Genomic DNA, 24,712 nt, shown 5'->3' with positions numbered 1-24,712 from the left:
GGTAAACCATACAGTTATTGGACACTTAAGGATATTGATATTTTAAAAATTCAATAAATACATACCCATTTGCAAATATGTAAATATGAAATAACCACTTGTTCCATAATTGCTTAACTTTTCAGAAAAAAATATTAAGTTTTGGTAGTTGTTATAAGGAACAACTCTGAAATTACTTTTAAACAACTCTGCCAGAATACATAGTTATTGGACACATTTTACAGTAATTGGACATTATTTTTACAGTTATTGGGCACACCTTTTTTTAAGGTTTACGTAGTGTTTTTTAGTAAGTAACACGTATAACTTTTTAATATATATGTTTTATTGCAGAAGTATACATATTATATAATTCATCGATTTCCTTTTCTTCTTCTTCTGTTTCCGCTAGTGTTCTCTCTTCCTCTTTTTCATTTTCTTTATCTTCTTGTTCTTCGGTTTCAGCTGGTGGCCTCTCTTCCTCGATTTCATTTTCTTCACTTTCTTGTTCTTCTTCTTTTTCAGTGTCCACATCGCTATCCGATTCTTCCTTGTAGCAGATATGACATAGAAAAGTATCGTTATCAGTAGGGTCTGGAATATGTTGTTTATGAGACGCTGGAATACACGATTTGTGAAATGATTGTTTACATTCGTCACAAGACAACTCATTGCATTTTATTATTTTGGCACAAACATAGCATGTTATCTTATTAGCCGCACATAATTTATTTTTACGTGAAACGTTTGATGCTTTCTTCTGAGTTTTCTCTAATTTTTTAATATTTTGTTGGTGTTTTCTGATCTCTTTGAGTTCCTGATCTTCTTTCTTCTTCTTCGCTCTGACTTCGTCTGCTTCTTTCTTTAGAGCACGTTTTTTGTTTTTCTGTTCTTCTTCTTCTTTCTTCTTAGCACGTTTCTCTGCTAGCATTTCCTGATATTTATTACAAGTTACAGCATACGGCAACCTTTCGGTCTCTCGTTTTCCTTTACGTTTGGGTGAATCTGGCCAGTCAAGAAACTCAGCGATAGAGACATTATTAGCTACATCTACCACTGCAGTTGTTCTCTGTTGGTGAGTAGTTCTGGAAATTGCTCCATCAGTCTCTTTTGTATTAATATCACTGTTTTGTTCTGGCAACTCATCCGTTACAATCATATGTTGGGGCGAATCCTCGTTATTTTCTGGTACCTCTACGTTTGCAGTTGTAATGTGTTGGTCAGTAGTACTGGCGATTACTCCATCTGCCTCTTTTGTATTGCCACTTTCTTGTTCTGACAACACATCTGTTACAATCATATTTTGAGGCAAATCTTCGTTATCAATTTTTTCGTTAGATAAATTTATAATTTGGTCTGGCTCTTCCTTGGTGCTTTCAAAATGTTTCCATATACGAAATAGAGCAAAAAAGTCTTCGTTGTTTGTTCCTTCTGGAAGGACTGCATCTAATCTTTTAAACTGTTCAAGTTTTTCATTTCCAACGATATTTGCAAATGTGGAATACTTCATTGTGGTGTCTGTTATTTTATTGTCAAATGTTTCATTTTTCTTGGAACTTCCCAGACACTTGCTATAATCTATAGCGTCAGCATTTAGTGGATACAACCCACATGCTTTAAATCCATTTACCAATATATCGGGTTTGGCACTAGATTTAACGACTTCGTCTAGTAATGGTGCAAAGGAAAGCTTAGTTAGGGATTCTCCTGGATGATCTGACTGCCAATTCCTTACTGCTTTTCGCCAAGCTACCTTGATTGGGCGAAAAACAGCTACGTCTGCGGGCTGCAATATACGAGTAGCATTAGGATACAATGCTATAATTTCGATTGCTAGGTTACTGCAAAGAACGCTGAGTTGGTAAGTGAGATGGGACTTATGCCCATCTACAAATAATATCACTGGGAATGTTATACCTTCGGCAATTAAATAGGGATAGAATACTTTTGAAATATACTCGTAGAATACTTCGGCAGTCATCCACCCACTATCGCTGCGACCAATTCCCCAATTAGCTGGAACAGACTGTGAAATTTTTTCGGGAATTCTTTTATAGGGATATACTATCATCGGGCTACAAGTTGATCCACTTGCCGAAAACGTGAACATAACAGTTATGTTTTCCTTTGAAGACCCTTGATCGATGGTATATACATTTTTTATTCCCTTTGGTGCCAAAACTTTCCCTGTTTCTGGACATATTTGGAAACCTGTTTCGTCTCCGTTAAAAATGCGAGTTGGGTCCTCTATTACTTGTTCAAGTTGTTTTTCTTTTAAATAATCTTTTACTTCAACAAACCATTTTCGAATATCCTTTTCGGAAACACATGAACTAGCTGAAGTAACTGCTTCACTTGTTCTTTCTGTGATTTCAGGATGGCGTCTAAAAAACGCCTATAAAAATAAATCCTATGTTTTATTTTTTAGGAAGTGAGTATGTGGTTGTTATTACCTTTAACCAACCAGCTCCAGGACGATTATTCGTAAATGGGTTGGGACGTGGATTTGCTATTAGGAAATTTTGTACACTTGCAATAATGTCGTCTCTTTTTCTAGGAAATCCTTTCCGAGCAAGTTCTGCAATCCATCTAGAAAGCACAAAAAAAGGAAATAAGAAGTCACGTACCGGTACTTCGCTATTCGAGTTTGCTATTCTAACTACAGACAGAAAAATAAATAAACAACTTACTTAACTAATGTAGCTTCTTCCGAATTTGTGAGAACAGGCGAAGGTCCAAAAGTTTGCTTGTGATCAGGATTCTTTAATTTAAATTCAAGCGTCGATTTTGGGACCGCGTACTTTTTTGCGATGGCTCTAAGCGATGTATTGCCATTCTGAAATTCAGAAACAGCCTTGGCCATTGTGGCTGCTTCATAACCAATACGTTTTGGCATGGCGAGACACTATAAAAACAATGTATTCTCAAAATACAGTAGTTGGCCACTTATAAGACAGTAACTGGACACGTGGCCAATAACTGTCCAGAACGCTCCTACATTAAAATCCGCTATATTAGCGATTATAGTACATATTGTCCTACTACATAGTGAACACAGATGAGAATGAACCAAGATTCAGTTATTGGCCACCCTGTCCAATAACTAAAAAGTGATAATATCACTTGGACACTTTGTTTTTGTTATAAATAATTAGATTAATGAACATGAATATTATGTAAAACGATGTAATACAACCTTTACTTGCCTTAGTATTCTGCCCAATGGTCTATTTTCAACGATCTGTACGTAGCACCACTTTCACGGAAGTGTTAACCTTAAAAAAATCGTAACAACTTAACGGACGTGAACATAGGTTAACGTCAACTGAATTTCTCACGATAAAGAAATAATTGGCGGGAAATTTTAATGCGCCAAAATATTGGTAACATATTGCCATCTAGCAGGAAGACAACAAAACAAGAAAAGAACGCCCGCAATTCTTATTACAGGGTTCCAAACGCCAAATGTCCAATAACTGTTGGGTGTCCAATTACTGTATGGTTTACCCTATAATTTTGAAGATCCAGTCCTAAGTAAACTTGCTGTGTTTAATGTTCAAAATATTAAAACTAAAAGAAACAATGAAGCTACACTTTTACCTCTAATGAAGGCTTTGCCTCAAATCTGTGACCTACAAAATACCAGTCAACTACAAAAAATTGATGATCAGTGGCGAAAATTGAAAGATTTTGGGGAATTTCCGGAAGCCACAGAACCAGATGAATTTTTTTATAAATTAAGTCAAATAAAAGACTATAGTGGGTGAACTCATATTCCCGGATTTGTGCAACTTTGTTTTAAGCGTTCTCTCACTCCCCCATTCAAGTGCTAGTTGTGAAAGACAATTTTCGAAAGTCAACTTAATAAAAACTCCATCGAGAAACAGAATGATAACAAACACGTTAAACGGGCATATGTTATCTTCCCAACAGGTTAACCTGGAAGAAAATTGTTATCAATTTACACCAAGTGACAAAATGTTAAGGAGCATGACGTCCGCCAATTTGTACCCCACCAATCGCAGCACTGCATTGCAAGAAAATGAAAGCGACGAATTCGAAGAAGTGATCTTTGAAGAAATGTAATGCTACGTTTATGTGGAAAATAAATTCAAATATCTTTTTTCGCCCTTTAACTCCTCTATTAATCCCATATTTGCACAATTAAATGGATATTAAACTATAATTATTTTCTATTTACTTCAGTTCTAATTTTCAAGCAAGACGATGTTTTGTACGATAATGTACGATTATTTCAATCGGTTGATGCGATAATTATTTTTGTGCGATCTAGCAACACTGATCGGACGAGAACCGGTGTTTTCAACGTGGTATGCAGCGGCGTAGCGTCAGTGATTTTGACCCGGTGCGGAAGTAAGATTTTGCCGCCCCTCGTCTCAAGGATTTCTTGGAATTTTGTCTTAAGGTTATATTACGTAACATTACAATTTAATTATTAATAGTGCACGGAAATAATATGTCAGAAATAAATATTTATTTATTTCAAGAAACAAACTTTAGAGTATTACGTACCAGTACAAGTCATCATAATTACAAACGTTAACGTTTAAAACTAAATATTAATTCTTCTGGCTTTTCTTGCTGCGAATTCCTTAATAAGGTCGTCAAAGTCAATTTCATTTGTCAACTTTCTTTCAATTGACAAAATCGCTAAATTTCGCAAGCGCAAAGAAGACATTTGCGAACGAAGGTAATTTTTAATAAGCTTCAGCTTAGAAAAACTCCTTTCACACGATGCAACACTAACAGCAAAAGACAGGAAAATTTTCAGCATGATAACAATGTTCGGCACGGAAATTTCACGTTGATAACGTTGGATAAACTTCAAAAGACTTAAAGGATCACTTGAAAACGTTTCAACTTTGTGATTAGCAGCGTTGCAAAAATTTCGAAGGCGGTCACGCTCTACATTGAAGTCTTCCCTGTTCACATCATCGGGAAGCTCAAAATCAAAATTGTCTTCTTTCTGCGGGTCCAGCAGCGATTCCGGAAAAAGAAAGCTGTACTTTTGTCGAATTTCGTCCAACTGCTGAAATCGAGTCGTTATTTCTTCAATAATTCTATCAACAGCTCCGTACATTTCTCGACTAAGCTCTTGTGCTGGGGTGAGCGAAACGCCCTCGGATCCGTCTCCGTGAATCTGCTTTCTCTTTTTTGTACGTTTAGAAGTAACGCTTATATCGAGCTTTTCACACATCAAGGTTGCATATTCGGCGGCTTTGGTAACGATTTTCTCCCTGTTTGTCTCTAAGTAAATTTTTAAAGCTGCAACTTTTTCAGCACAATTTTTAACGTTTAGACCTTGTCTTTGCAAGTATTTTTGAGTATCATTTATTTCTGAAAGAACAGTACTCCAAAGGCTGAGATACCCGAGAAACGAAAAAGTTCGAAGGGAGCAAAGCAATATTCCAGCATCTGAACGAGTCTTGGCGTTTTCATTGTGGTTTTCGTTCAACTTTTCCAGTACCTCCAGAATTTCTTCAAAATGATTTTTTATCACTGCAACAGCGTCGTGTCGAGAACTCCAGCGTGTGTCAACGAGCCTCTTTACACCTTGTTTTGTCACTTGAAGTAAAGCATCCCAACGCTGTGTCGATGACGAAAAATATACAAATATACGTTCTAGTGTTCCGAAAAAAGTAACGGAACTTGCCGAAACAGATGCTGCATGAACGCCAGCAAGATTCAAACTGTGGTTCGAGCAAGGAATGAACGTTGCTTTAGGATTAATCTCCCGGATTTTAGATTGTACTCCGTTGCGAATACCGGCCATTGTAGCAGCGTTATCGTAAGCTTGGCCACGGCAGTTCTGAATATCTAAACCGTCAGTTTCCAATTTCTTTAAGATCATCGATGAAATTTGTTCAGCAGTTTTTCCATGCGTTTCAATAAAATCAATGAAGGACTCCACAACTTCGACTTCTGTTCCGCTGATCTTGACGTAGCGAATGACTTGGCTGGTTTGGTCCTTGTGAGAAATGTCCGGTGTACTATCGAATATAATTGAAAAGTACTTGGCATCATTCACATCACTAATTATTCGACGTCGAACATGGTCTCCAAGCAAATTAATAAACTCGTTTTGAATTTCGGGAGATAAGTACGTTGGCGTAAGTTTGTTGGACAGCTTAACTCGAGTTAGATGTTCTGCTAGAACTGAATCATAGTTGGATAAGAAGTGTATAAGTTCGAGAAAGTTTCCGTGGTTTTCCACACACGAATCTTTGTAACTTTCTCTGTGACCTCTCAGGGAAAGATTTTGTCGCGCCAAAAACAAGATGACGTCTAGTATGCGTTTCAGAATGTCACGCCACTTCTTTTCTTCTCGTAAAACTGACTCTTGATGTTGGAAATCAATAGTTTTTCCTGACATCAGCCCAATTTCCAAAGTCTTCCACTGAAAAAAGGTACTGCAATGCAAGGCACTTGCTTCATGTTCGTCAACTTTTGGGCTTAGTTTCAACCAATTTTTGAAACCGTCAGATTTACTGAAACTTGAAGACTGGGAAGAATTTCTATCAAACAATCTGCAACAGAAACAGACTAGCGATCCCTTAGCAGGTGAATATAGCATCCAGGTTCGCAAAGTTTTTTGATTGTTCTCTAGAACTTTGTAGAACCAATTTTTTGTCAAATTTCTGACAAGGCCTTTACTTTTCTCTGATGCTGGTCTTGTTTGAGAAGCAAATTTTGCGTTCATATGGCGCACTTGATCCGGACCTTGTTTCACCAAGTACACGCGCAGTTCGTCTGAAATTAGTTCTGGCCACAGTCCCGCATCGTTTGGAATTTCGTTGCTCTGAGTGCTGGTTTCCGCCACCGCCACGTCGACATTGACTTTCTGAAGTACCTCTGAATTGCGAACTTCGATAAAATCTTGGGATTCTGAGCTACAAGTAAGTTCGTTCAAAGCCGAGATTTCAGATCCTATAGCGTTTGCACTTTCTTCTTCTGAATTCTCTTCGTTACTGCATTCTTCAGGACTAGCTTGTGGTATCACATCGGCAACTTCAGGAATGTCTTGAATGACTTGTTGTGGACTAAGTTCTGTCGGATTGACTTCAACACTTTGACTAGAAGACTGCGAACTGTTAAGATTAGGATTGAAGTATTTCAACAGCGAATCCCGTGATTTAGCTGCTTCTTTCTCTTTTTCTTCTCGTCTTCGTTTATACGCCGCTCCACTTTCTCTGTGACGCTTCATTTTGAACCGAGTCGATTTTTAAACCGCACAAAATTCAAAACATGTAAGCAAGCACGTTTCGGTACCCAGGTACAACTAGAGCTCTATATATACCCAAGCAGACCGACGTTTATTTCTACCTGGGTACCGTCGTAAGCGTAACGTTCAACTAAAAGATTTAAACTGATGCGCGCTCCAGTACCAGATTCGATGCTGTACGCTGTACTGAAATGTGAAATGAAATAATACTCGATGGCTGCAAATGCAAATTGTTTTTGCGCATTGCGCAGTCGCGTTTAAGACAGGGGCGGCAATTTTAGAATTGTTGAGTTTGTTTTTGCCGCCTTTGAAGACATGCCGCCCGGTGCGGGCCGCACTCCCATCGCTACGCCGCTGGTGGTATGGCCGTTGTCGAGACATATGGTGATCCTAAGGGAAACAATTCCAGAAATTATTCGTCAGAAGAAGAACAAAGAGATGCACGCAAAGGATTCAAACGTGTCGCAAATTTACCAATTTTGACCACTTTTCTAATCGTAGGTAAATAAATATTTCGATGAATAAAGGAGAGTTCGGTAAAATCGCAAAGGGAATACAAACGTCCCGAAAAATGCACAAAACGAAACAATTTTAAATTTCGCAAAGTGTAAAAGTAGTATCGCTAAATATGTATCAAAAGGAAGCGAAAATTAGAAAAAAAAGGAGACAACGGCACGCGGTGTTCCCAAGCGGTCACCCATCCAAGTACTAACCGCGCCCGACGTTGCTTAACTTCGGTGATCGGACGAGAACCAAAATCAAATCAAAACAAATTTATTTACATATGTACAGCTTTTCTTGATATACATAAACAACAGTCAGTTACATTATGTATAATATTAAGTTTACATTTAATTAGAATTCCTGCCACTTTGGCACACTTCTAAGTTATTTTGTTCGTTTTGAGTTTAAGCATTGTATAAAATTCAATGGCTTACATGTGTCTCATTTAGATAATTGATGTTAAGGACTTTTATTGTGTGGTTGTTTTTGATATTTTGTTTCATTTTACAGGAAAATAATGAGATTAAAAAAAAAACCTGTTTCAAGCATTTATTGTGTGTTTTCGTTTTTTATTCTAGTTCGTTGAATATTGGCAAATATTGATAAGTTAACTTATGTTTTGGTGGAGTTTCTACGTTGTGCGAACGAATTTCCGTAATGCTTGCTGTTAAGCGGTTATTCTTTAATTGTGTTTTGTAAAACCTTTGTGCATGTTCGTTTATATGAGTTCTTAATGTTTCAGTTTCTGCAAGTTCGTGTAAATACTGTATATTTGTGTATCTGTCAGAATTCGTTATTATTCTCAGGCATTTATTCTGGAAGACTTGTAGTTTTTGTATTGTGGGATTGCTGGCGTTACACCACGCTGGGGCGGCGTATGTTATGATTGGCCTTAATATTGCCGTATATATTAACTTTTTGTTTCCTTGTGACGTTGACGGGTTTTTCATTATAGGATATATCATCTTCATGGTTGTATATGCCTTTTGTAATGTTTTTGCAACGTGCGCTTTGTAGTTTAACCTGGAATCAAGTGTTACGCCCAAGTATTTGACTGTGTTTTTAGGTTTTATAACATGGTTGTCTACTTTTAATGGACTGTAAATTTTATTGTTTGTAAATTTTTTCGAAAATACGATTTGTTCTGTTTTGTTTGGGTTTATTTTGATTTTCCATTTTTCAAAATATTTGATTAGCATATTAAGGTGGATTTGAATTTGTTTATTGGCTACTTGGGCGGCAAATGAGTGGGCGTAGATTGCTGTGTCGTCTGCGTAGACAGCTGTTTGAGTTTGTTTGAACTGCGGGATGTCGTGTGTGTATATTGAGTAGAGTATCGGACCCAACACGGAGCCTTGTGGTACTCCTGCTTTTATCTGTTTTATTGTGGAAAGGTCGTTATCTATTTTTACTTGAAAAGTGCGGTTGGAAAGGTACGAGTTGATAAGGTTTATACAGTGTGCTGGTAGTTGGAGCTTTATTAATTTGTATGTTAACCCAGTTTTCCAGACAGTATCAAATGCCTTTTCTATATCGAATAGCGCCATAACTGTGACTTTGTCTTTATTAAAATTCGTAATTACGTCGTGTAATATTCGTACAATTTGCTGTGTTGTTCCATGTTTTGGTCTGAATCCGAATTGTACATCGGGAATTATGTTAAGTTTCTTATTAAATTTATTTACTTCTTCTAGAATAACTTTTTCTGTTATTTTGGCCATTGTATTTAGTAAACTAATTGGCCTAAAATTGTGAGGGTTATGAGGACTTTTATGCGGCTTCGGGATGGGAACAATTGTTGCGTGTTTCCATTTCGCGGGGAAGTAGCTGTACTTTTTTATAGCGTTTATAATATATGTTAGTTGCACAATGGCCTTACGGCTTAGGTTTTTTAATGCTTTGTTTGTTATGCCATCAGGTCCGGGTGATTTTTGATTAGGAAGTTCTTTTATGATTTCTACTACTTTTTCGGGCTGACTATTATTTTTGCTAATGTTGGGTTTGTTACTTCGCGTGTTGCGTTTAGGTACTTTTCAACTTCGTCCGTAATTAATTGCTGTTCGGTTGTATTATTTGTTTCATCCAAAGTGTGAATAGTCTCAAAGATATCCGCCAACAGGTTACACTTTTGCTTGTTCATGAAGTGGTCCGTGTCTCTGTGGTGCAAGGTGGGAATTATGGTTTTTGTAGTTTTCATTGCCTTCGTTAATTGCCAAAGGGAGTTGTCTCGGTGGGATAGGGATTGTAGTAGATTAGTCCATTTACGGTTTTTGTGATCTCGAATCTCGTTTTTTATTAATTTATTTAGTTCGTTCAACTGCATTCGCAGTATTTGGTCTCCGGTTCGTTGCCATTGTCTTCGAATATTATTTCTGTTTCTTATGCATTGTTCAACGTTTTCAGGTAAAGGATCCTTGTTTATATTTATTGTTTTAGTGCGAGTATGGGTTTTTATTGCATCTTTTATTATGTTTGTTAGTGCGTCAACCGCATTATCAATTTTTTGTGTAGAATCAATTCTAGATGTAATTTGCACGTTTTTATCTAAGGTTTTACGAAATTCTACCCAGTTTGTGTTTTTATAGGACGTAACTATTTTCGTAACTGCCGTTTCTTTGGGAGCGTTGACCGTCATTATAACGGGGTTGTGATCGGAATGTAGTTCTGACAATGAAACAGGGTTTGTTATGTTTACATTTTTGTTAACTACAATGTCTATTGTTGTAGGAGTTGAATTATTTGCTGGGTAATGGGTAGGTGAATCTGGGTACTGTACTAATACGTTGCTATTGTTTACATAGTTAAAAAGAGTTATTCCGTTTTTGTTGTTTATGTGACAATTCCAGCAAGTGTGTCTGGCGTTTAAGTCACCTATGATAGCTACTTTTTTATTATTACCGATTAAGTTGTTGAGGTCATTATTGGTGAAATTGTTCCGTGGTGAGTTGTATGCTGCTATGATACGTACTCTATTCGCGAAGACGATTTCCAAAGTTCCGATTGAGGTGTTCGCTTGCCGACCCTGTTTATGCGGGATGGTAGCTTTTATTATTACCGCGACCCCCCCCTTGGGCCGTGTCGCCGGGCCTATCGCGTCGGTTTTGTCTTTTAAACCATTGGCGTTCCAAGTTAAGAGATTTAATTTATAACCCATAATCGTTCAGATGTTGAGAAAATTCTATGAAAACTTGAAATTTTTCACTAGAGTTGTTACACTTGGTTAATTCACTGTTAAGGTCTTTCACTGCACGTAACATAGCACCTACGTTCACTAGTGAATTGAGTTTCCTTAATTCGTTGGTTAATTCTGTAAATTCGTTGGTTGATTGATTTTTGTCCGATTCGTTGGGGTATGCTGTGGGCAACGGTATGTGAGATGGTACTGTCGTCTGCATGATGGGGGTTATATGTGAAGGTTGCACATGTGGAGAGTTATGCACATCCTCTGATTGCTTCGATGTGGTGATTCTCTTGTCCCATGGGTTGTTTGTTGGAATTGGCGCGGGAATTAAATAGGGAAATTCTCTATGGTCTTGTATTTGTGGTGCTCTATTGGTTTATGTGCTTTGTTTCGTATTTTTACTAGCTAGTTGTTCTAGTTTCTTTATGTATACCGGGTAATTCGCGGGATGAGGTTGGCTACAGTTGCAACATTTTGCTGGCGTGGTGATCGGTTTCACACACTCCTTAGTTAGGTGATTTGCGGAGCATTTTAGGCATCTGGGTGTTGCGTAACAGTTTGAAGTGGCGTGTCCCCACTCCTGACATCGGTGACATTGTATAATTTTCTTCGTATTCCGATATCTTTCCCACGTCACGATGGTGTGATCGATTGTTTTAATTTTAGATATTTTCTTAAGCGTTTGGCTTCTATCTGTGATCAGAAGGTATGCGGGCCTTCTTGTTTTGCTCATACGATAACATTTCGTAGCGGATATATCAGCAAATCTCTCCAATTCTTGCATTATCGCTTCCGGTTCTGGTTCATGATCCAGTCCTCGCACCACAAAAGCATGCGTCTTGTCTTCTTTGTTTGTGTAGGTGTGGAATTCTTGCTTGTTCGCAATTAATTCTTCTTTGACTGTTGTCCAGTCGGTCAATTCATTTACGAATACATTTGTGTTTTCGTTTGTGTACTTTATAGCGAAGCCAGATTTCGCTGTTTTTTTTAAATATCCAATTACTTTTGATTTTTCAGTGAGCTTACCGCGTAGTACCAGTGGTGGAAGTTTCCTTTTATTGGTTATAGTTGCATTATTGGTAGGCTTTGTCTCTTCGTTAATGTAGTCTTCTTGCATGTCTGCTATACTTTGGTCATCCTCCAACGGGGAATATCTGTTGTGTAATGGAAGTGGTTGACTTGCGGTCGTTTTCTTTGATACTTTCATTGTTCCGCTTGTGCTCTCTTGCAACAGCGGTCGTTTTCTCACTTTATTTGTTTGAAATTGGGGCATTACCAATTCATTTTCGGTTAAAATATGTTTTACGTGCGTTTCGTTGTCCGTATTACAAGTTTATCACTAATAGTCTTTTTCACCTATTTCTAGTACGCTATAACTACCACTAACAACAACGTATTTACAGTTTGATTTATCACTGTTATTATCAGTCTGAAATTCAGTTTTATTTGCAGTTCGAAACGACCCCCTGTTACGGAGAAGTCGTTGTCCCCTGCAGGTAAAGTTTAAATCCACAAGGGATCTACAATTTTCGCTGTATTTTAAATACCTACTAAGTATTTACTTATCGTAAGAGCAACCGTCTCGGTCAAAACCTCAAGTAGGACTGGACGAGAACCGGTGTTTTCAACGTGGTATGGCCGTTGTCGAGGAATATGGTGATCTAAGGGAAACAATTCCAGAAATTATTCGTCAGAAGAAGAACAAAGAGATGCACGCAAAGGATTCAAACGTGTCGCAAATTTACCAATTTTGAGCACTTTTCTAATCGAACGTAAATAAATATTTCGATGAATGAAGGAAAATTCCTTAAAATCGCAAAGGGAATACAAAAGTCCCGAAAAATGCACAAAACGAAACAATTTTAAATTTCGCAAAGTGTAAAAGTAGTATCGCTAAATATGTGTCAAAAGGAAGCGAAAATTAGAAAAAAAAAGGAGACAACGGCACGCGGTGTTTTCAACGTGGTATGGCCGTTGTCGAGAAATATGGTGATCTAAGGGAAACAATTCTAGAAATTATTCCTCAGAAGAAGAACAAAGAGATGCACGCAAAGGATTCAAACGTGTCGCAAATTTACCAATTTTGAGCACTTTTCTAATCGAACGTAAATAAATATTTCGATGAATAAAGGAGAGTTCGTTAAAATCGCAAAGGGAATACAAACGTCCCGAAAAATGCACAAAACGAAACAATTTTAAATTTCGCAAAGTGTAAAAGTAGTATCGCTAAATATGTATCAAAAGGAAGCGAAAATTAGAAAAAAAAGGAGACAACGGCACGCGGTGTTCCCAAGCGGTCACCCATCCAAGTACTGACCGCGCCCGACGTTGCTTAACTTCGGTGATCGGACGAGAACCGGTGTTTTCAACGTGGTATGGCCGTTGTCGAGAAATATGGTGATCTAAGGGAAATAATTCTAGAAATTATTCGTCAGAAGAAGAACAAAGAGATGCACGCAAAGGATTCAAACGTGTCGCAAATTTACCAATTTTGAGCACTTTTCTAATCGAACGTAAATAAATATTTCGATGAATAAAGGAGAGTTCGGTAAAATCGCAAAGAGAATACAAACGTCCCGAAAAATGCACAAAACGAAACAATTTTCAATTTCGCAAAGTGTAAAAGTAGTATCGCTAAATATGTATCAAAAGGAAGCGAAAATTAGAAAAAAAAGGAGACAACGGCACGCGGTGTTCCCAAGCGGTCACCCATCCAAGTACTGACCGCGCCCGACGTTGCTTAACTTCGGTGATCGGACGAGAACCGGTGTTTTCAACGTGGTATGGCCGTTGTCGAGAAATATGGTGATCTAAGGGAAATAATTATAGAAATTATTCGTCAGAAGAAGAACAAAGAGATGCACGCAAAGGATTCAAACGTGTCGCAAATTTACCAATTTTGAGCACTTTTCTAATCGAACGTAAATAAATATTTCGATGAATAAAGGAGAGTTCGTTAAAATCGCAAAGGGAATACAAACGTCCCGAAAAATGCACAAAACGAAACAATTTTAAATTTCGCAAAGTGTAAAAGTAGTATCGCTAAATATGTATCAAAAGGAAGCGAAAATTAGAAAAAAAAGGAGACAACGGCACGCGGTGTTCCCAAGCGGTCACCCATCCAAGTACTGACCGCGCCCGACGTTGCTTAACTTCGGTGATCGGACGAGAACCGGTGTTTTCAACGTGGTATGGCCGTTGTCGAGAAATATGGTGATCTAAGGGAAATAATTCTAGAAATTATTCGTCAGAAGAAGAACAAAGAGATGCACGCAAAGGATTCAAACGTGTCGCAAATTTACCAATTTTGAGCACTTTTCTAATCGAACGTAAATAAATATTTCGATGAATAAAGGAGAGTTCGTTAAAATCGCAAAGGGAATACAAAAGTCCCGAAAAATGCACAAGACGAAACAATTTTAAATTTCGCAAAGTGTAAAAGTAGTATCGCTAAATATGTATCAAAAGGAAGCGAAAATTAGAAAAAAAAGGAGACAACGGCACGCGGTGTTCCCAAGCGGTCACCCATCCAAGTACTGACCGCGCCAGTGTTGTCATATTTTTAATGGTGGGCGCGCACACTCCTTCATTAGAAATCGCCCAAAGGCGCAAGTCCTAATAATAATGGCGCCAAAATTTAATGCTGTAAATGGTTAAGAATATTAAGAGAAAATAAATCCTAATTTATTTAAAATAGGGTGGTACTACAATGTTTCATTACATAACAGTATTACATCATCAACATAATTAATGTTATTTGTGTCATCGTCTACATCACTTATTTCCGAATTATTCTGGTACATTTTTGAATTAAATGCGGAAAACATATCTTTTGTGGGTTCAAAAGATTTGCAGCAAATGGAATTGACGTTAAAGTATGCCCTAATAAATACAATTGAATTTAAAAGATTGAGCATCATTTGATTTCTGAGTTTAGACTTGACAATGGTCATCATAGAAAAAGATCTTTCCACTGCTGCGTTTGAAGAAGGTAAAGTCAATAGGGCAAAAGCGAACAAAGAAATATCTTTATAAAGCAACTGGCCAGCGGCATTTTTTAAAGTTATAACTTTTTGCCAAAATTCTACAGTGTCTTCAGGGATATTTTCGGGGAACACTTGATCCCACTCCACATTTAGCAATTGTCTGTACTGCACTTCCATATCGCTTATGTTTATATTCGGGACTAATTTCAATGGTAATTCTACATATTTTGGTCTTAAGGGATTTAAAATTACTTTAGGGCTAATCATTTTGACTTGGGAAAAGATGTTGAGATGAGATGGCATTCTTTTAATTAATTCTAGTATTAACTCCTTTATAAAATCCCTGGCTTTCCTTCGAATTTCTGTTGCTGTCTCTAAAGATAAATTGGACGATTTCAGTTCCTGTTCAAATTCATGCCCAAAGTCACAACTTTCTAATCGTAAATAATTTTGCTCAAAAAGCATGGAATTTTTTAGGAGATCAAGGTTTTCCTTGAAATGAGTTATTAATGTTGGTTTTATAATTTGCCTGACCAATGTCCATATGAGGACATTAATTTCTTGAAACGCAAGATAATAATCTATACCTTGTTTTTGAAAATAAGCATTTAAACATGAAATCTGTTTTAATATAGGTTGAATGAACGTCAATATAACCTTATTCTTTTTATCGGTGTATGCATTACTCAGTAATTTTGCCGTATGACACCGCTCTTTATCTGCATGAATGTTAAAGAATGTTTCAAGTTCTAAATATTGAGATAATATTTTTTGTACAGCTTTGTATCTTGATAACCATCGTGTGGATGAAAGTTGTACAAACTTTGTAAACTTACTGTCTAGATTAATTAAACTATAGATTTCTTTATATTTACTTAGCCTAAGTGCACTGTGCCTAAACCAACTGTAGGTTTCTCTAAGTAAGAAATCTATTTCATCTGAAAACACTTCAGAGGCTTTTGATGTGCATAAATGTAGACTGTGACAAATGCATTTGACTAAGACTAAATTATTTAAGTTTAAATTTTTTTTTAACAAAGTATAAAGAGAATTATGCTCGCCACACATGTTATTCGCACCATCAGTACCGATACCTAACAAATTTTGCAAATGAAATTTATTTGCCAGTAGGTAATCTGTAACAGCATTGTACAAATCCTCTGCTGTGGTTTTTGTAACACTTACAAATGTCAAGAACTGTAGCTTGATAGCATTGCTTTTCACAGAATAATACTTAATATTGATACAAAGAAGTTTATCTGTGCTAACATCGGTTGATTCGTCCACTATTATTGAAAAGGGCGAATTGGATAAATCTTCCACCAACTCGTTTAGTAGTGAGGGAGCTATAACATTCCTAATTAAAGCAGCACATTTTGTTTTATGCAGGTGAAGAGTATCCACATTGCTTGCCGCAGAAGACGATGGTTTATTCTGATGCTCACAGAATTTGTTCAATATTTCTGATAGGTGATCTATACTTCTTATTGATGTATGATTAGCTATAAAACTAGCTAAAATCAGCTCTTTCCGTTTGATTTGATCGGTACAAACTACAACACCTGAAAAGAGTTCAGATATTAATTTAATTGTTATTTAATAATTATTTACTTAATAAATAATTTGATATTTAAGGTGTGTATTGAATATCATGGTAAGTACTCACCAAAGTTTCTTAAACTGCAGTGGTTGTTTATTTTACTCATGTTTGATTTATGTTTGGACGTTGTAGCATGTCTAATGAGGTCACCTCGATGCGATCGTAATTCTGCATTGCATAATTTGCAATAACTTTTATCATCTTTACTTATTAGCCAACCTAATGTATTAAAGTCATATTTATTCAACAAAAAACTTTGTAGGTTAGGTACCTTTGAATTGTTTTTCTTCTTCCCATTCCTTTCGGTGTTGTTTCACATATTTTGCCCATTTACCCATTATGAAAAATAGGCACAGTTAATAGAGGCTAAACACGTTACACCACGACCGGCACGACCACACCACACTTAAAATTTAAAAATTGCAACTTGCGACTTGCGTATCGGCTGTCGGTCGCGCACTCGACTCGGCACTGGAGACTGGAGCTATAAATAAATGATTGTATCTGTTTGTACACTTTGTAGTCAAAATATTCACATTCCACAATATTCATGCGCTGCGCGCTACTAAAACTGAGTTTCAAGGTCAAAAGTGTAGGTATCAATAACGTTACGCGATGAAAATCAAATCCATTATCGCCCAAAATGTGGTTTGTGGTTTAAGCAATAAATTAACCACAAACTACATTTCAAAATCGCCCAATTTGCGATAAAGCGCCCAATATGGCCACACTGGACCGCGCCCGACGTTGCTTAAGAGCGCGCTGCCAGAGTGGTGGGGGAGCTTATTGCCTTTAGTTTATATTGTTACCATTTCAAAATCAGAAGGATAACGGCAGATGGCGCTAATGTTGTCTGAAAGCACTGTTAAGTATCTTGTTTTTATCTCGAAAATTCGCCGCGTCCTTCGGAAACTTTCGGAGACTTTCGCTATTTTTACAACAAGCACGTACTTTTAGTCAGGATATAAATAAAGAAAACAAGATTATGCTAGTTGGTGCATGACGTCACGCAGTACTTTAAAATCGGGATTCTGAATTTGTGTTTTTATGATTTAGGTGAAAAAAATTTATAGAAGACAACGCAAAATATGCCAAAAAATTTGAAGAAATCGTTAGACCACCTTTAAAAATGCTATAAACTATAATTGAGTGCACTATAACAAGAGGAAGTGCAAGCGTTTTTCAAAATATGGTAGATACCTACTTATGTTAGAGCATCTAAAAATTTTGGAGTAGATTACTACATAAAATCTAGCATAAAATATTGATTTATGTAGGTACACAAGTTATAATTAATTGGATGAAAAATGGATTCGATATATTCTTTTCAATAGTAGACTGGTTTGTAATTACATCCCTACTTCTAAAATGAACTATTTTTAAAGGAAAAAAAGCACGAAATAAAAATTGCACGCCAAGAAACAATTTGCTAAGCTATGTGTACCATAAACCTGCGAAATCCTAAAGCACAGTTATTTTTAGAACAAAGGGCTACTGTGTATTGTCATATTGTGTTGCTGTTATTCACAAGCTCCGACCTTGTGTGGGTGTTGATTGTGATGCGATTTCTTTGACTGTCTACCTTTTATAGTCCAGGAGGCAGCGAAATTTTTTATGCACTCATTTCTATAAAGTTGATATTCTGCCATTTTGATAGTACGAGTAAACACAAAGTCTACCACTCACGCAAGGATGCATAAAAATTTATTCAATTGAACTTATTTCTCCAAAGATGAAATTTTTGTTTCAAAAAGTTAATGTCATTTCAGACACACAAAAAATTGGTCTACTGATCGCCGATTTAAAATACTTTAGATAGAAATGTGGCGTTTGCTTTTTTGGGACGCCCACCATCCCTACTGACAGGGGCGAACCGTAAGGCATCCCCTCACATATCGTATTTGGCATAATTAATATGGAACCGACTTGGGACTGGGAAATATCATACTAAATTACTAAGTAAATTGTGGAACATAAGTTTATTTTCATAATATCGCGTGCAGTGAGATGTCATATCATATTTAATTGCTTTCATTGCGAACTATTAGATTTCGCATTGAATGCATACCTATCTCGCTGAGAAATGAATGAAGGATTAAGCAGCAATGCCGACTTGCTACATCATAGCACAGGAATAATAAATCTGTGATCATAGGTAGTAAAGCCATGCCATTTTGACCCAGTCTCAGTCTTGGATTTTGCGTGTTGTGGCGTTTCTTTAGCATTTGAATTTCGAAAGTTGGAAAATTTTAACATTCCCCCCTGTAAGAAACTGCTCCGTTCGTCCCTTCCTACTACTGAATTAACGGTTCTGAAAAAACGAAAACGATCCCGAAATCTTTACATTTACCCTGACCTACAGCGTCGCGCTCACGGGTTCTTTTTGCCTTATGAACGAACGAGAGCGGTATATTCACTACCGTGGTCATGTATTTAAATTCAAATGAGAACCCGCCATGTTTCTCCGCCATCTACAGGCGAACCACTGCACTTACGTTTCGCTTTCGATCTAAATATGGTGGGAAACACAACTAGGGTCATTTTATAATGAAGAAGTTTCGTACAAATTTCCTTTAATTGACCATAAAACAGGCGCGGATCCAAAGGGGGGCGATTGGGGCGACCGCCCCCCCTGAGAATTTTCGTATGAATCAACAAATGCACCAAAATTAAGAAAAATATGAACTAAGAATCGTTCGAACTCGGCGGAAACGGTAAATCTAAAATTCTAAAGAGTAAAGAGCGGTATTTGTTCTCGCCTATCTCATAAGTTGACACTTATTGCGTTAAGTAGGTACCTGCCCTTTACAAATCTGGTTTTCCTTGAAATATTTGCAATCCTGGGCCCAATGACTCAGTTTTGGCCTTGGGACTGTCTTGGCATAATTTAGTACAATACAGACTATTTACATAGAAAAGGAGTAAGGACCAGGAAACGCCATAAGCTTAAGCTCTTTAAATTGACAATGACTAGCCATAAATTCTAATCCTTTGCACATCGCATTTCTGTTTAAAAAAATCGGTTTTAAAACTTCCTGCACAGTAAAAAATATTGCGGTGTGATCGTACACACCAACGTTTAGTGATGATTTGGTGTGAAATTCTACAACAAATAGTGTTCAATTTTACACCATTTCCATATGAAAATAGGTGTAGTTAATTTTAACCAAATTGAAGTGTAGTTCAGCACTATTGAGATTAAACCACAACCATGCAAATCGCGCTTGCACCGCAAAGAGTTAAATTTCTCAAAACAGAGTGCAACAACACCATACATATAAGATTTCACTTACCATGGAGTGCATTCAACGACAAGCGTAAGCATTTATGGCAGGTTTGTTATTTTGTTGCCAGTCCAATTATTAATAGCGTGCCGTGAGAGTTAATCACTTACAGAATTTTTTACTCTTATGCTTATACCAATTAAAGAATTATCTTACCTATTGATTACTCTGCATATAGTGTGTGAATATGTTTGTTAAAATCGAGTTTAACAACAATTTGAAGTGGATTTCCGTTAACGTAGACGAGGCAACATATCAAACTTTTATTTTGCAAGGTAAGTGCATTCTGAATTATAAAAATTTTAGCACTACTGTTCTAGCATTGAACAAATTGTTTTTGTTCAATGAATGGTTGTAGATAATAACCTACCTACCTATAGTTAGATTTTATATAAGCACCTACATTTTTTTTCACACAATTGGCAGATTCAACACAATGATTAATATCTATAGGTATTGATAGTAGGTTATTGTTTCATTTTTAGCTCGGATTTACTTTTTACACGTTTAAGCGTTACTTTTGTAAAATTGGGTATTTTCCAATGAAACTCATGAGTCAAGATAGGGATAGGTATGTAAGGGTGGATAGGGTCTAGGGAAGTTGAACATAAAGGTACAGTCGACTGGGTTACTACCTATACAGACCTTTATCTTAAAAGTAATTACAAAGGAGAATTCAGTTCCACCTGCACCTGTCCGCCCTCGCAAAGTTATCTTTAGCGCGCTTCGATTAGTGGTACCATTGAGTAACTAAATCCTTTACTCAATGGTGCTACGAAGTACGTAGTTATCTTAAAAAGTACTGGCACATCAAACTTACACATCTTCACTCCATTTTAGCTATGCAAAAGTTCAATATCAATGATGTGGATCCGAATGATGTGATACTGTGTGACACATCTGGATGCCAGATTGAAAACGATGATTTTGTCGATTTCTTAAAAGGAGTAGAAAAGGGTTTTATATTTCGCATTGTAAATACTCGAATAAATACTGGTGCTGATGCCAATCCCTCTGCTCCAAGTATTTCCAGTTCCAGCTCGACGATTTCAGAGTCGACTACAATAACTTTGAGTAGTGAAGATATAGTTACTATCAACGATTTGCAAGGATTTATTGTACCAACCTCGGTACCAAGTAGTTTTGATAAAGAGGTAACTGAAAAAATAGTGCTTCTAACGACTTTATTCATGCACAAATGTCCAAGATATCCTAATGCATAATTTGTTCAATAACTTCCCTTTTTTTTCCATTTGGTGCAATATTTTTTATTGGTAGTTACCTACCTACAATAGAAACCTTAAAAAGTGTAAATTATACCCAATAGTTGCGTAAAAAAATATTTCTTCTTGTTGATATCTAATGGTCAAGCTGCATGGAAATCTCCAAATACTATACAGGGTGGTGTTTTTAAGTGGACCATTAGAAGTATCTCAGGAACGGTTTGGAATTTCGATTGAACCCATTATCTTTTTTGAATAATTGATTAAAAGGAATCATTTAAAAATATTTTCAAGATGGCCGCTTTTCCAGTTGTACCCGAACGATACCGAACTTTCTTATTTCAAACGGCACTATCTTTTCTGATGGCATTTTCAAATTTCTTATAAAAAATCATGACTTTGTCAGTATGATGGTATGTCTAACTGGCATGGTTTTGAAGTTATTTGACATTTTTTCACTGTTTCAGAGGTTCAGTAAATTAGCCATATCACTGTTGTCTGACAACTTAGGAAATAGCTTTTATTATCACCAATCGCCAGCTAAAAGTTCAGGCTATCAAATGTTATTGGTCGGATTTTCAAGTGCGAATCGAAAATAATATGAATAAGAGTTCAAATAGACAATCGGTTTATCGTCAAAAACTCGATATTTTCAGTAGTAATAGCATAAGGGCATCTAATTTTTCCGAAAAAATCGAAAAAACACGCTGCTAAGTAATATTTTAACAAGAAGCATGCTGGTGGCAACAAAAATCCGAGTCGAAGACGAGGATTTTTGCAGCTGCACGAATGCATTTTGTTAACAAAATATTACTTTGCATTGTGTTTTTTCAATTTTTTACACAGCAAAAATTTGATGCCCGAATGGTATTTGACAAGACTATTTCATCAGTAATGTCAAAGGTAATGTAATTTTTGGTGACAACAGCTGTCAAGTTTTGCCGCGGGTAATCTCGAAAAAACTACTGACAGGTGCTGTCATTCGGTTTTTCCATCTAGAAACCATGTGCAATTCAAAATTGCGCGTTTGTGATTGGTCGAAAGTAAGACGAGAGAAATAGTCAAATGGAAACCATATCTTTATTATGCAGCAATGGAAAGACCATTAAAAAAACAGACAAAAAATGTATAGACGTCACCGATTCAGTTGTTTCATTTTGATTCGTGTACTGTTTTGTTGAATTTTCATAAAATGAGTAATTATGACGTCTTTATGACACTCAAATGTTCAACTGTTTTGAGTGATTTTATTGATGACATCTAGATTTATGAGGTGGATAGAATGAAGTTCTGATTTTGCTATTTGAAAATTTTTTATTTTTGACGAATAAATTGAAAACTGACCACTTTAGAAAAATTTTGCAAATACATTTTTTGTCCGCTTTTTTATGGTCTTTCCATTGATGCATAATAAAGTTTCCATTTGAAAATATCGAGTTTTTGACGATAAACCGATTGTCTACTTTGAACTCTTGTTCGCATTATTTTCGATTCGCATTTGAAAATCCGACCAATAACATTTGATAGCCTGAACTTTTAGCTGTCGATTGGTGATAAAAGCATTTTGCTAAGTTGTCAGACAACAGTGATATGGCTAATTTACGGAACCTCTGAAACACTGAAAAAATATCAAATAACTTCAAAACCATGCCAGTTAGACATACCATCATATTGACAAAGTCATTCTGATTTTTTATGAGGAATTATGAGATAGTGCCAATTGAAATAAGAAAGTTCCGGTATCGTTCGGGTACAACCCGAAAACCGGCCATCTTGAAAATATTTTAAAATGATTCCTTTTGATCGATTATTCAAAAAAGATAATGGGTCGAATCGAAATTCCAAACCGTTCCTGAGATACTTCTAATGGTCCACTTAAAAACACCACCCTGTAAATACTATTTTGCGAGCTATTTTGTTATTTAACATTATTCATTTCAGGCCTTGCAAAACTTATTAATTCGCGTAGGAGCTACACAGATTATCACAGAATATGAAACAAAGAAACTTTTAACAAGAGGAAACCGAAGATTGTTAGTGAACGTGATTGTGTTAGATATTATAGAAAAATACGGCCAACAACCTTTAAAATATATAAAGACTATGTATGCTAAAGCTATTATCGACCTCTTCCCGAATTTGAGAGATCCATGCAGCAAATATGGCTATGTCAGTTGAAATCTATGATTTTGCTTTTTGCATGCTATTGCTATCTAAATTACTTATTGTAAAAAATATAAATAACTTCCAATTTTCTTATAGGAAGCATTTTATAACCCCGACGAGCGATCTGGGTACATAGATTGGCGTTTGAGAACTGTCAGAAGATCTTCAAAAGAAAACAGGCCAGAAATACCACAGAAAAAACCAAAACTGAATGTTGAAGAGATAAACCTTGATAATTTCCAAGAGGACATTGACTATTTAAAACACACCCATCCTAAAGATCCGGACCTAATAGAGAAGTTCAAAGCGACATTTTTGGCTAGACGAAAACTTTGCAACGAGACTAACATCTTTCAAGAATTTCCTAGGTTTTTAGACACTCCTGGACTGGTTAGTATTATATATCAATATGTTTGATAAATGCCCACTGTACTAACACCCTTTGTATCTGAAATAATTCTCGATTAATTTTTTAGATATCTTTGGATTTTGGATTGCTGTATCCCAACAATGACTGCATTAATCTGGAGTTGCAAATTTTGAATATATCGGAAAAAGTTAAAAATATTTATTGCAATGAGATAAACTCCGACAATGAATACCTAAATCAATTTGACGTCACAACTAAAACTTTGTTTATGTTGATCAAGTTGTTGCCAGCTACATCCAAGGGACGCAAAAAGGCGGTGAACAGGGAATCACTGCCAGAAATTAGTAAAAGGCTTATTGTATTTAAAAAGGTAAAGAACTAAGCAACCCTTTTCTTTGTTACGCTTACATTATTAATTTTTAGAACAGTGAATCACTCGAGGAAATAATTACTGCCAAAAAAACTAATCAACCTTTTTTAATCGCTTCTGGATCTTCAGAGAAAGCGGTAGATTACTACACTATATCGGTAGATAATAAGGTACTTGCGGTGGAAAGCATTACTAATTCTGGGCAAGCTTTTGACCTCCTTTTTAAATCGTTTTTCGTTTTTAATTTAACTTATGACCCTACACTAGAAATTTTCTATAAATTCATTCAAGTGTTTTTTTACGGTATAGACGATATTAAAATCACGCCCAATATTAGAGAATTGCGATCAAAACTATTAGCGCAATAATAAATCTCGCCTTATAAGCAAATGCTAGTTTATTTGATTTTTGATTTACTTATTCCAGTACAATGCTGGTTTGTTTTAAATGTGCCAGTAATTTTGAATCTTTTCAATTATTGTCAAAGCATTTAAGAAAACAACACTGTCTCTATGAAAATTTAACAAATTTTGAACTGATTTGCACTAAGTGCAAATTAAAGTTCTATACCTACTGCGGTTATAAACGTCACACTCTTAATTGTGTTGTAAGTTCTGATAATTTGACAGAAGTTTTCGATACTGTAACCCAAGTTAATGATAATGTACAAGTTCCTCTTGTACTACCTGCCGGAGTTGAACAACTGCAAGATGATATACATACTGCTAAATGTGAAACTAATAGTAACGTTACTGAAATATTTGACAATACTGCATCGAACTTTGATTTTAAAGAATATTTGTTGG

At 36.3% G+C, this 24,712-nt stretch overlaps 4 protein-coding genes and 3 non-coding genes across 9 annotated transcripts; 1 reads left to right on the top strand and 6 right to left on the bottom strand.

Annotated features, from left to right (window-relative positions):
• Positions 1-3: 3 nt before the first annotated feature.
• Positions 4-3,096, bottom strand: LOC116167027 (eukaryotic translation initiation factor 5B-like). Its single transcript, XM_031482264.1, has 3 exons — positions 2,670-3,096; positions 2,433-2,568; positions 4-2,374 (listed from the first exon to the last, which is right to left on the bottom strand). The coding sequence occupies exons 1-3, from the start codon at positions 2,873-2,875 to the stop codon at positions 311-313; spliced, it is 2,406 nt and encodes an 801-aa protein (XP_031338124.1). The 5' UTR covers positions 2,876-3,096; the 3' UTR covers positions 4-310.
• Positions 3,097-4,552: 1,456 nt separating this feature from the next.
• Positions 4,553-7,204, bottom strand: LOC116164533 (zinc finger MYM-type protein 1-like). Its single transcript, XM_031478731.1, has one exon. The coding sequence runs from the start codon at positions 7,202-7,204 to the stop codon at positions 4,553-4,555; it is 2,652 nt and encodes an 883-aa protein (XP_031334591.1).
• A 5,971-nt stretch (positions 7,205-13,175) lies between these two features.
• On the bottom strand, positions 13,176-13,294 carry LOC116160719. Its single transcript, XR_004143305.1, has one exon. It is a non-coding gene; the product is annotated as a 5S ribosomal RNA (ribosomal RNA).
• A 289-nt stretch (positions 13,295-13,583) lies between these two features.
• On the bottom strand, positions 13,584-13,702 carry LOC116160718. Its single transcript, XR_004143304.1, has one exon. It is a non-coding gene; the product is annotated as a 5S ribosomal RNA (ribosomal RNA).
• A 289-nt stretch (positions 13,703-13,991) lies between these two features.
• Positions 13,992-14,110, bottom strand: LOC116160713. The gene has a single exon (XR_004143301.1). It is a non-coding gene; the product is annotated as a 5S ribosomal RNA (ribosomal RNA).
• A 373-nt stretch (positions 14,111-14,483) lies between these two features.
• LOC116167034 lies at positions 14,484-17,196 on the bottom strand. Of its 3 annotated transcripts, XM_031482278.1 has the most exons (4): positions 17,030-17,196; positions 16,765-16,977; positions 16,560-16,712; positions 14,484-16,455 (listed from the first exon to the last, which is right to left on the bottom strand). In XM_031482278.1, the coding sequence occupies exons 2-4, from the start codon at positions 16,829-16,831 to the stop codon at positions 14,612-14,614; spliced, it is 2,064 nt and encodes a 687-aa protein (XP_031338138.1). In that variant the 5' UTR covers positions 16,832-16,977; positions 17,030-17,196; the 3' UTR covers positions 14,484-14,611. The 3 variants fall into 3 exon arrangements, with proteins under 3 accessions (XP_031338138.1, XP_031338133.1, XP_031338145.1); XM_031482273.1 differs by having other exon boundaries at positions 16,765-17,196; XM_031482285.1 differs by having other exon boundaries at positions 16,560-16,661; positions 16,765-17,196.
• A 2,416-nt stretch (positions 17,197-19,612) lies between these two features.
• Positions 19,613-24,702, top strand: LOC116167062. The gene is made up of 5 exons (XM_031482300.1): positions 19,613-20,052; positions 20,618-20,931; positions 23,263-23,556; positions 23,643-23,906; positions 23,960-24,702. The coding sequence occupies exons 1-5, from the start codon at positions 19,965-19,967 to the stop codon at positions 24,272-24,274; spliced, it is 1,275 nt and encodes a 424-aa protein (XP_031338160.1). The 5' UTR covers positions 19,613-19,964; the 3' UTR covers positions 24,275-24,702.
• Positions 24,703-24,712: the final 10 nt, after the last annotated feature.

This window comes from Photinus pyralis, unplaced genomic scaffold (assembly GCF_008802855.1).
Source record: "Photinus pyralis isolate 1611_PpyrPB1 unplaced genomic scaffold, Ppyr1.3 Ppyr1.4_LG1, whole genome shotgun sequence".
Classification (NCBI taxonomy): domain Eukaryota; kingdom Metazoa; phylum Arthropoda; class Insecta; order Coleoptera; family Lampyridae; genus Photinus; species Photinus pyralis.
Note: the sequence above shows the minus strand (reverse complement) of the source record. Positions and strands in the feature narration are given on the sequence as shown.

Excerpts from the sequence above, each read along its gene's own strand:
- LOC116167027 (XM_031482264.1), bottom strand. The coding sequence starts at position 2,875 with ATGCCAAAACGTATTGGTTATGAAGCAGCCACAATGGCCAAGGCTGTT. Across the intron at positions 2,569-2,669 it reads GAAGAAGCTACATTAGTTAA|ATGGATTGCAGAACTTGCTC; the intron begins GTAAGTTGTTTA and ends TGTGCTTTCTAG. Across the intron at positions 2,375-2,432 it reads CTGGAGCTGGTTGGTTAAAG|GCGTTTTTTAGACGCCATCC; the intron begins GTAATAACAACC and ends TTATTTTTATAG.
- LOC116164533 (XM_031478731.1), bottom strand. The coding sequence starts at position 7,204 with ATGAAGCGTCACAGAGAAAGTGGAGCGGCGTATAAACGAAGACGAGAA.
- LOC116167062 (XM_031482300.1), top strand. The coding sequence starts at position 19,965 with ATGTTTGTTAAAATCGAGTTTAACAACAATTTGAAGTGGATTTCCGTT. Across the intron at positions 20,932-23,262 it reads CAAGTAGTTTTGATAAAGAG|GAAGCATTTTATAACCCCGA; the intron begins GTAACTGAAAAA and ends ATTTTCTTATAG. Across the intron at positions 23,557-23,642 it reads TTTTAGACACTCCTGGACTG|ATATCTTTGGATTTTGGATT; the intron begins GTTAGTATTATA and ends TTAATTTTTTAG.
- LOC116167034 (XM_031482273.1), bottom strand. The coding sequence starts at position 16,831 with ATGGGTAAATGGGCAAAATATGTGAAACAACACCGAAAGGAATGGGAA. Across the intron at positions 16,713-16,764 it reads AGAAGAAAAACAATTCAAAG|GTTGGCTAATAAGTAAAGAT; the intron begins GTACCTAACCTA and ends TTAATACATTAG. Across the intron at positions 16,456-16,559 it reads CTGCAGTTTAAGAAACTTTG|GTGTTGTAGTTTGTACCGAT; the intron begins GTGAGTACTTAC and ends AACTCTTTTCAG.